Source organism: Lytechinus variegatus, chromosome 14, assembly GCF_018143015.1.
Source record: "Lytechinus variegatus isolate NC3 chromosome 14, Lvar_3.0, whole genome shotgun sequence".
NCBI lineage: Eukaryota > Metazoa > Echinodermata > Echinoidea > Temnopleuroida > Toxopneustidae > Lytechinus > Lytechinus variegatus.
Genome location: NC_054753.1, coordinates 11,427,651 through 11,439,357, shown reverse-complemented (window position 1 = coordinate 11,439,357; position 11,707 = coordinate 11,427,651). Strand labels below are relative to the sequence as shown.

Sequence of the window (11,707 nt, the reverse complement as noted above, 5' to 3'; positions counted from 1 at the left end):
CAAGTTAATATACAAACACAACATGAAGTATCAGAACTGCCAACATACCGGTATATGATAAACAAAAAAAACTTATGCACTATAATAAACTGACAATGCACAAGAACACAAACATTTAAGAGTAAGTTGTGTAAATAGGAGAAGCACACTAACTGATAAAAAACATGTGTGGTACAGAAATACCAAAGAATCAGGACTGAGTCTGAGGCCTCGTAGTTTCAAATGAAAAAGACCATTTTTTAAAGTGAATACCCAATTTATTTCTTTTCTCTGCTATTTTATATTTTTACTGTTGATCCTCATTCCTTGAGTAGTGGATCTATTGCGTTCCTAAAAACTAGGTGTTCAGGGGTGTGAGTGGTCACAAATAAAAAGATCTGAAAAAAGCCGAGGAGTGGTGAAGAAGTCTGAAATAGAACATGCTCCCATTCTTTTTGTACAGAGGAAAGCAAAAAAAAAAAGCTGAAATTTAGCTAAAAAGAAAATCTGAAATCAGATAAAAATCTGAACTCTCACACCCTGGGTGTTAGTCTTACGTGTGATATGGGAACCTAAAATGGACTTACTATTGAATGCAAGCCTGTAAGAGTAACTTACGTGCGGGTTTATCGTTAATCCACATTCCTTCATAGACCATCCCTGAACAGTGAATCATGGTCCCTTGGCCATTAAACATATCATTCCTCCATTGACCCTGTTAGAAATTCAAGAAATTAAAAACATTCATTTACAAACTGTGTCTGGGCCGATAAAACCTTGTACCTCAAAATTTGAACATTTTGAGGGAAGCTTAGAAAAAGCTGTATTTCACAACTATGTCAATGGTGATGAAAACATTCTTCTGATACCTGACAAGAACTCTGTCTAGGAAGAAGAAGGCTGCTACCCATGCTTTTATTCTAAAATCAAGCTTTACTCCGAGATGTCATAAATTTTTTTTTTTTTAGATACAAGGTTTACACAAAGTTTTAACAGTCCAGAGATGAAATGCTGATTTCTTTCAATTATTTTGCCACTTGGTCCACACCCACTCTGCCTACTTTCACTTTGGTCTAATCCCACACGGTCTCATCCTAGTTTTTTTACAGCCAGCTTGTCTAATAACCGGTTGGTCTAATTGCCATTTAGCCCATTCACCACTTTGTCTAATTCCCAGTTAAAGTACAAGTCCACCCCAACAAAAACTTGATTTAAAAAAAGAGAAAAATTCAACAAGCATAACAATAACAATTTCATCAAAATCGGATGTAAAATACGAAAGTTAAGACATTTCAAATTTTCGCTTCATGTCACAAAACAGTTAATATAAACGAGCTAGTTACATCCAAATGAGAGTCGATGATGTCACTCACTCACTATTTCTTTTGTATTTTATTATATGAAATATTTCAATTTCTCGTCATTGTCATGTGAAATGAAGTTTCATTCCTCCCTGAACACGTGGAATTCCATTGTTTTAACATTTTGTGCTTCAGGCAAGGAGGTCCTAATCGTCAAATTCGTAAAAATTGAAATATTGTATAATTCAAACAATAAAAAACAAAAGAAATAATGAGTGAGTGACATCATTAATTCTCTCATATGGATGTAACCGGCTCGTTCATATAACTATTTTGATGAAAATAAGCGAAACTTTGAAATGTCATAACTTTCTTATTTTACATCAGATTTTGATGAAATTTTCAGCATTGAGCTTGTCTGATTTTTCTCTATTGATTTAAATCAACACTTTGCTGAGGTGGACTTGACCTTTAAGCTATACCCATTTTGTCTAATATCCACTTGGGTCTAAAGCCCAGCACATATTATGCGATGCGATTGCACCAAGATCCGGTGGGTGTTTTATGAAAGTTGTCAGCACTGACTAAATTGTCAGTGCTGACAATTTCAGTGTAATCCTTGATTTTGATTGGCTGAAAAGCACTGGCTCTGATTGTTACTATGGTAACTGTCAGAGAAAAAAAATTGTCAGTGCTGAAAACTTTCATGAAATGGTCCCCAGACTGCAAAAAATCAGTGTGCCAACCTACAACGTGCTGCAGCTGCAACGGCTTTTTTGTAGCAAGATCGCAGATTAAATCTCAGACATTTGACACGTCAAATCTTTCTGCGAACTTGCTAATTTCAGCCAATCAGATTTGTCCTATACGAAGATGTCGTGGCCATTTTGCTGCAATGCTGCAGCGCAGACAAAATATGCACAAATGAAGAGATGGACTAAATAAGCACAAAAGAGGTGCCATGAGATGGAGTGCCCTGCAGAGCTGCTGCAATATGTGCACTGACCTGTCATGCGATTGCACTGATATGCGATCGGCAACTTTGTTCCAATCACATATTTATGTAAACACGGCCCACAGTGTGAGCTGGCCTTGACACCACTCAGTGTATTATAATTAGACAAACTGTTTGTGAAATAATTTGTGCATCGTAAGTAGGAGAAGTGGAAATTAGACCATTCTAGGCCCAATTGGGTACGAGAAAAGTTAATGGTTGAACCAAATAGGAATAACACCAAATTTATGGAAGACCCACCCAGAGGAGATAAACCACTGTGTGTACTTACATCGTATATTGTTCCATCATTGCATCGTAATTCCCCACTTCCCTGTCTTCTGTCCATTATCCAATCACCAACGTATTGATCTTTATTTCTGATATGACATAAATAAATGAAGAAAAATTCACGAAATCATACAAAATCAGTATTTTTTTTTTAAATAGACTGGTATATCATTACCTTCTCATTAGTGTATACTTCTTCTACTTAAAAATGGCAAAGATGAATGACACTTTTTAGTATTCCTGAAATAAGTTTATTTGGCTTTGGGTGGTCCTTTGAGTGGCTTTGTGCCTGTAACTCTCACTCCGTCCCCCCCCCCCAAAAAAGTGACTTTAAAGTTTTATTTTATAGCCTGCAACATGTAAGTAATACAATTCTAGAAAAATATTCATCTCTTCCATAGTCAATTTCTATTCATTACTTTACTTTTACCATTTGTATACACTTTGAGCATCTCTTGTAATGTACATGTATTGCTATAGAACCATAATCTAGATTAATAGAACATGAAGCACTTATTCCATACTTACACATATGTTTGCGACCCTTCACCATGCCTGATGTTGTTATGAAAAGACCCTTCATAGTGAGTTCCATCTGAAAGCTTTAATACACCATGACCTGAACAAATAGGGTAAACAAACAAAATTATGCTTAGCATACCAGAGAGAGACTAATTGATGAGGATAAATAATATGCCGGGTAATAATAACATAATCATTTCAAGCACAGCCCGTTGGGAGGACAGTTTTTGGAACTGAACTGGCTACCCAAGGTAAAATATAAAATATTATTAATATCATTACATGTCATTTTTACAGCAACATGTACTTGCATATCAACAAGAGGAACCACACAGATTTAATCTCTACTTAATATAAAGTTTTAATAATACCAATAATAATATAGGATTTGTATAGCACACGTATCCACCTCGCTAGATGCTCAAGGCACTCCTACATGTATATTACCCTGGCTAAGCTAGTCTACCAATTCTGGTGCGCACAGCTTTTTGAGGAATTACTTCCTGCCGGTACCCATTTACCTCACCTTTTAAAGTTTTCATAACTTTGTAAAATTTCAATGAAACTATCTTGACAACTGAAATTCTTAAAATGAACAAACAGAAGATGCTTTATACCTTGTCTCCTGTTGTGTTGCCACTCCCCTTCATAAGACCCACCGAGACCATAGTTCATGACCCCGTGGCCATGGAGCTCTCCATTGTAGAACTGGCCAGAATAGGTGTTCCGTGAGGTTGCCCATTTCCTGAAGCCGTGACCTTCGATTTCCCCATTGATGAACTCTCCTTCATAATAGCTACCGTCACTCATTAGAAGTTTCCCATGCCCTACAACAATGAGGACAGAGATTTGGTACCATTAAAAATCAGAGTACATTATTGGGTCATTGCAAAAAAAAACATGCGACAATTGCAACTCTATTTTCAGTTCCTAAATTAATCACATGTCTTGCAATTAATTTAAAATTTTTGATTAATTGCTTGTCTGCTTCTTGAAACAAGGAGCGTAATCTAATTTGCTAGTCAAAATTGATATATCACTTGTAAAATTGCAACAGAATATTTTCAATTGATTGCAAATATTTCCTTGCAACACCCCTGACCCAATCTCATCTTCTTTCTTGAACTGGGAAGTGTTTCATGAGGGATTTCTTCAATTAATTTCATAATTTAATTTGCTCTCGACCAACCAGATGCAAGGAATTCAGTAGCTTTTAACAGTGGTCAGAAAAATCTTCTGAATTTTGGTCACATGAAACACTCCCTTGGTGATGAAACACTCCCTTGGTGTCCCTTAAAAAACCAACTTGCAAAACCAGTTTAAAAGATCTCTTTGCTAGTGTCCTCATCACAATCTCCTGAACTGGTTTCATAACCCACTTGAAGTAAAGCAGTCCTGGGGGGTGTTTCACAAAGATTTAAGTATGACTTAGAGTCGCACTTAAATGTCTAGTTGCGCACAGTATAAAAGGCATGACAGCATTGGCCAGATCATGCCAAGAGGACGCGCACTACTGCGTATTGATCAATAAGATTGCGCGTTGCATATCATGTACGCGTCGACATTTAAGTGCGACCTACTGTAAGTCATAATTAAATCTTTGTGAAACACCCCCCAGATGCTATAGAAATGCTCTCAGTGTGGTCACATGATTCACATGAAATTTTAAACTGCACCAATAACTGTTAAGACATGTATGTATGTGTGGTGAATTACATTTTGGAATGTAAGTGAATGTAACTGAACTGACTCCTTGTTTCAACAATTAAAAGAGGTACACCAGGCTGAATAAAATAGAGTAAAATTCATCAGGTAAAATTTTGAAAATTTCACTGAAATCTGATAAGAAATAATGAGGTTATAAATTTAAAATTATAGCAATACATCGTATTTTGTAAAAAAAAAGTGATTTGCAGGTTTTCATGAGTATTCATTGGGTGAGCTGATGATATCATGTCCCCACTCTATGTTAATACATGAAATCATAATTGCTTGCTTATAAGCATTCATGCTTTTTTTAGCACTCACGTAAAATAACACTACCATTTCATTTTATATTTTCATGCATGTACGTATGATATGTCTCCCTTTTAATAAAATCAGTTGCAGCAATGAATATCCAATGCATTAAAACAGTTATCAATCCAATAGTTTTAATTCTTGGAGGACAAAATTTAAATAAACAAATTTCATATTTAAAAGAAATTAAAAGAACAAGTGGAGATATGGCATGATAAATTTGCTCATTGAATATCAAGGAAGACCTGTCTAGAACTGCTACACCAAAATAAAGAAAATCTTTATAAACTTTGATATTTCTTGTCCACTTTTGATCAAATTATCAGTGTTTTGATTGTCTGATTTTGCTTCATCTGTTCAAGGCCTATCATTTTCTGCCTGGAGTACCCTTTTGATTTAATTAAATTACGACTGACTCACCATGTTTCTTGCCTTCTTTCCATTCTCCCTCATACTTGAAAAACTTGTTGCAATATTTATAGACTCCATACCCTGTAAGGAAATTGATACTGATCATTCAAAACTGCACATCTCGGGGTCGTGTGGTCCAGTGGTTAGAGCATTGGACTCATAATCGCAAGGCTGTGAGTTCGAATCCCAACTCTGCCATTGTCTCCACTTTGATAAAAAGGCCCAAGAGTGATATCTGTCTATTACGTCAGCCACTATGACTGATTAACCTAGACGTAAAATGTTTCCAAGGTAATTGGTTTTATACCAGCTTGGCGTTTACCAGCAAAAAATGCTGTACTGCCGAGTTCCTACAGGAGTTACCACAAACAGAAACATTGCACAAGACACATAGCTAATGCAAGGCTCCACATTAACTTTTTTGGTGGTGGCCCGTCGGGCCACCAAAACCTTCAAATAATTTTTTTTTGGTGGCCCACTAATAAGGTTTTGTGGCCCGAAAAATATAAAGAAAAACATTAATTAAAAATGAATAAAACAAACTGAAATATTCTGCAATCACTAACATGTACCACTATTCTTTGTACATCGTGTATGTAAATCGTGCTTGCTGTTATTTTACTTTGCTTATTTTGTGGTAATATATATTGTTCTATCATTGTAAATATGAAATGATTGAAAGAGAATAAAAGAATTGTATTGTTCCCAGGTTGTGTAGATTTTTAATCTCCGTATAGACACATACTCATAATGGTAAAGTAAATAAATAGTGCACATACATGTATCAAACTCAGATAGATTTACAAAACAATGATTTTTCCTTTCTTCCTTTTTGATTGTAAAACCTAGATTATGCAGGCCCCAAATCCAGTTTATTTTCTCTTTTCCAGCATATTATAGCAGGAGAAAATCACATGCTGCAGAATTAGAACAATGTGTAAAAGGGGGAAATAAACAAAAAAAATTTTTAGAATAGTATATTGAAAAAAGAAAACAAAAATTGTAAAAATGAATATGGTAAGTGAAATAAAACAAAAGAAAAAATGAAGAAAGAAAAAACAAAGAACAGGTCATAAAAAAAATTGAGAAAATACAAAAGAAAATTTAAGAAAAATAAATAAAACAAAATTATCAAAAAATTGGGAAAATTATTATTCAGTAGAAACATGTTCTTTAATCAGGCATTTTCAATGGGAATGGGTATAAATGGTTTAATCACTGAAAAAAATGAAAGAAAAAAATAAAATGGCAAAAGTTATCTGGAAAAAACAGTGAGAAAATTCCTTCCCTATATTTGACAAAATGATGGAAAAAAATCACATGTCATATCAATGAAATGCCTTCCCAAAGTATTTACTTCCTTAAGAGTGGTTTAAGAAGTCATTTGTAAACAAGAAAGAAAGAGCGGCCTATGTATTTTTTGCTCAAAGATAAACAGCTTCGAAATAAACCAAATATCAACATACATACAAATGCACATATGGGACTGTGATGTACTCACCTATGTGTTTTATGTGTTAATGCATTTGGAAATCGGTCTTTTTGAGTCAAAAGAGGTCATAATTCCTCCTTTTAATGCTTGCAATTAATCAGGTTTCAGTAATATGGACTGTAGAAGGGCATTTCATTGGTGTTAAATGTGACTTTGACGTAGATTTCCAAAGCTCTGGGGAAGATTTCTTAGCAGTAACATTTCGTATCGCAGCTCCCTGGGTCTGAATAGTCTGCTCGTGCACAGCTAGCTGCATTGGTTTCATGCATGCAAAGCTCAGCCAGACAGCCGGCGCGGCCGGCTGAATAGTAGTTACTGTATGCTAGTGGTAGGCCTACATACTGTCATGACTATGCAATCTTTGTGTGTGTGTATTTGTGTGTAGATTAACAAAAAAGGCGCATGACGAATTGGCTTGCAATTTTAACTGTAGAAGGTTGATAAATGCATGCAAAATCGGGAGAAAATTGCGCTACTTTGAAAATTATTGGTTGCCCGATTCGGGCCACCAAAACTTAACATTTTTTCAATAATGGTTGCCCAAGATGAATTTTTGGTGGTCCCGGGCCACCGCTAATGTCGAGCCTTGGCTAATGTGCCTTGGTCCAAGGCTGAATGCAAACCCATCGAAAGTAATGAACCAGGTTGTTCAAAACGACAGCAGCCTGTCATGATTTTTTAGTTTGAATCACTGACAAAACAATTATTTCTATTTCTTTTGATTACAAAAACACAAAATAGGAGTAATCATTAAGTGTAAATTACATCTGAATGGTATGCGCCTTAAAGCACACTGTTTCATATATTCACAAGTTTAGAAAGTTTGTAAGATTCATTTTTTCTATATGTTCACCCAAGAGCACCTCACAAAAATATTTTCAATTGCAAAGCAATGTAACAGAAAATGTTTATCAAACTGGACAAATACTATAGACCTGTGTCTCTCTCTGTAATCATACTGGTGTGCAGAATCCCAAACTTGTCCAACAATAGATACATGTAAGCCTACTCATTCATTCCAGCAAAAGAAATGCATTCTTCCCATACTTCAAGTTCAATTATCATTCATTTTCCATGGTATCTTAAGACAGCTTTGGAGCAGATGACTAGATTTAAATGTGTTGCAGTGGCACAAAGAGCCAACAATTTAAAGGGGGCAGATATATGGCAGATGGAGCAAAATTTTCATTTTTGAAATCTAGGTCTATTTTAATACGAAATAAAATATTTTAGATAGGAATCTTAATTTTTATATTAATTTTTTTTTAATATTCAAAACAAAATTCACTTTTGATGCCAGTGGGTCGTATTACTGAACACTTTTCATAAACTCAATCATATTATTATTAAACACAATATTTTCTTCAAATGCATCAAACTTCCACCACGAATATACAGATACCTACAAAAAATAAAGATATAATTTTTTTCTGCTGTATTCAGCTTTCTTTTTGATATTGAGCTTCTGAAATTTACAAAATCTCTGATCAATTATTGAGCATGTGTTCTTTTTTTTTTTTAGAAATATAGTCTAGGCTTTGAAAATTTGTTTTTGGACCTTTTTCATCATCTTTCTATTAAAAATTACCTTTGGAAGGTTGTTGCAAAGAATTTAGCACATTTCCATTATTGAATTTGATTTTTTTTCTGATGCATAGGCCCTAAATGTGCGCGTTGCCGTTGTTCGGTAGGTAATACAATCACTCACTAGTGACTAACGTTAGGTAGTATTTTTTATTTCCTTTTCTTTCTTTCTCTCCTTTTAATTTTATTTCTTAGCTGGAATTGGGTCTTATTATTCTTGGAATTGTCTTGGTCATGAAAGTAAGTTTAGGAAGTCATCCCACCCCTTTTTTCAATTCATCCACTGTTCTGTGATCACCAGGGGAGCGTTTCATCAATATTTTCATCCGACAAGTTGTCAGGTCTGACATCTTTCCATGATTTTGATTGGCTGAGAGGCACTGTTCCTATGGTAACTGTCGGATAACATAGGACTTGTCAGATAAAACGTATGACAAGTCCTTTCATGAAATGCTCCCCAGGTAACACTACGGTACACAAGTGCCAGGTGTTTGTATGGACTTGACACAATATTTGCAGTGCGAGTGAGCCGTAGGCAGCCAGTGGTTGTGGTACATAGGGTACTACTAGTATAGTGAGTGATTGTATTACCGACCAGCCATGTATTACCGAACGCTCTCAAACCTTTGCAACATCCTTCCAAAGCCAAGGAAACTTGAATAGAAAAATGTTGAAAAACGATCAAAAACACAATTTCGAAGCCTTTATATCCTCAAAACAATAAAATATGGTCAAAAAAGCCCATCAGTGACTTTGTTGTTTTCCCAATTTTACCCATAGAAAACACGTTCGGTAATACGATACCTTTTTCGAGTGACCAAAATATTTTACTTGCGAAGCCGAAGAGAGGACCAATTGGAAGCTGATGTTGTAAAAATGAAAAACAATTTCAGCAAAATTTCTGCATATCTATATTTTGTAGGTATTTGTGTATTTATGGTGAAAGTTTGGTGAATTTTATTGGAACAATGTGTTTGATAAGATCAAATTCATGAAGTGTTCGGTAATACAAACTACCTACTGGCACCACGCACACGCCATCGAAGTTTTACCCAGCATCGCGTCGGGTAGAAGCAAGTGGCGGACGGGGGCAGGGCAGGCCGCTCGACGGGCCGGGCGCAGCGCAGGTGATCGAGCTGAGCTGAGCGGCCAGCGGGGTTGCGATTTGCAAGTCAAAATCAAATTTATCGTCATACTGGACATAACACAATAATTTTTCAGTCATCATATCGACCACACATCATCAAAATAAATATTCACATGGAACACACAAATAATGTTAGGGAAATTTAATTTACCGTGTCGCATTTGATTTCTGGTTTCGCCGATGTACCGCTGGCCTTTGGTCGACACGGACGCCATCGTCGCAAATGATTATTGAGTCGCATGAGAACAGTCTTCTAATTGGTTGATGCAAAGGCTGATTTTACTATTAGCCAATGAAATAAGTTTTACATTTGGACCAATTATACCTTGACGACAGTATACCACCTGTCGGCTGAAATTGCAATTCAAAGTTACCCTGGCCTGGCATTACCTCAAATTCCCCCTTCTGTCTTCTTTTCCACCCTTCCGCTGCTACCTGAGATACTTTGATTAGGGTGGGAGGGGAAGCTTGGGGAGGCTTTAAAGGGGTACTCCATGCTGAAAATAATATGATTTGAAAAGATAAAGAAAAATCAGACAAACAAAACGCTGCAAATTTTATTTACAAATCGGACAAGGAATTACAAAGTTTGGAACTTTAGATTTTAAAGTTTTTTGTTTTTCCGGTGAAACAGTTCTAGGCTTGTCTTCATGAATATTTCAATGAGCAAAATGATGATGTCATATCCCCACTTGTTCTTTTGTATTTTATTAAATGAAATTAGGTTTATTCATTAAACTAAAAAAAATGGATTGACAACTGATTTAGTGTATTACATATTCATTGCAACGACGTATTTTATTATAACATAACGGAGACATATCATTCTCACATGACTGTATAAAATAATGAAGCAATAATGATTTCATGTACATGTCATAAAAAAAGGAAAGTAGGGATGTGACATCATCAGGCCACCTGAAGAATATTCATGATGACGTGCATATAACAATTTTCATATTATAATTCTAAACTTTTAAAATTCAAAAATTGTGACAAGTGGTAAGAGCAACTTTCCCATAGCCCATTATGTATTTACATATCAGGGATTTGTGGTTTTCTTCTAACTTAAGGTCAAGTCCACTCCCAACATTGTTGATTACAGTGGATAGAGGAAAATCAAACGAACATAACACTGTAAATTTCATCAAAATCGGATGTAAAATAAGAAAGTTATGACATTTTAAAGTTTTGCCTATTTTTAACAAAATAGCTATATGCACAACTCATTGATGTGCAAATGAGAGAGACGATGATGTCACTCACTCACTATTTCTTTTGTTTTTATTGTTTGAATTATACAACATTTCAATATTTACAGATTTGACAATGGGGACAAACTTGATTTAACCACAAACTGTTAAAATAATGGTAATTGCACGTGTTCAGGGAGGAATACATTTTTTTCACATGACGATGAGGAAAAAATCAGAATATTTCATAAAATGAAATACGAAAGAAATAGTGAGTGGGTGATGTAATCTGTCAGCTCGTTTGCATACCGACCAGGATGAACATATAACTGTTTTGTGAAATTAAGCAAAATTTTAAAATGTCATAACTTTCTTATTTTACAACCGATTTTGATGAAATTTTTAGTGTTGTGTTTGTTGTATTTTTCTCCTTTTATTCAAACCAAGTTTTTATTGGGGTCGACTTGTCCTTCACCCATTATCTTGATAAGTAATCAAACTCTAATGCATGCAGATATATATAATTTTTAACAATTTATAACTTTCTTATTGTTTTTCCGATATCGTTCAAACATTTTCAACTTTTCTGATTTCTTCCCCTATAAAAACAAATTTAATTTGGGTTGGATTCCCTTAACATGTTCTAGTAGATAGTTAAGTCTCTTTGTAATCTTACAAACCAAAAAAAGTTATACTAGAGCGACACATTTCCCTATGCCATTACACGACGAGTATATCCCCCCCTCCCCGGGGTAAGCCAACCAGAACTTTATT

The 11,707-nt window shown here is 35.2% G+C and overlaps 1 protein-coding gene across 1 annotated transcript; it reads right to left on the bottom strand.

Annotated features, from left to right (window-relative positions):
• Positions 1 to 530: 530 nt before the first annotated feature.
• LOC121427636 (MORN repeat-containing protein 1-like) lies at positions 531 to 9,999 on the bottom strand. The gene is made up of 6 exons (XM_041624142.1): positions 9,892 to 9,999; positions 5,527 to 5,598; positions 3,705 to 3,914; positions 3,094 to 3,184; positions 2,567 to 2,654; positions 531 to 694 (listed from the first exon to the last, which is right to left on the bottom strand). Exons 1-6 carry the CDS (start codon positions 9,953 to 9,955, stop codon positions 566 to 568), a joined length of 654 nt encoding a protein of 217 aa, XP_041480076.1. The 5' UTR covers positions 9,956 to 9,999; the 3' UTR covers positions 531 to 565.
• Between the last annotated feature and the right edge of the window lie 1,708 nt (positions 10,000 to 11,707).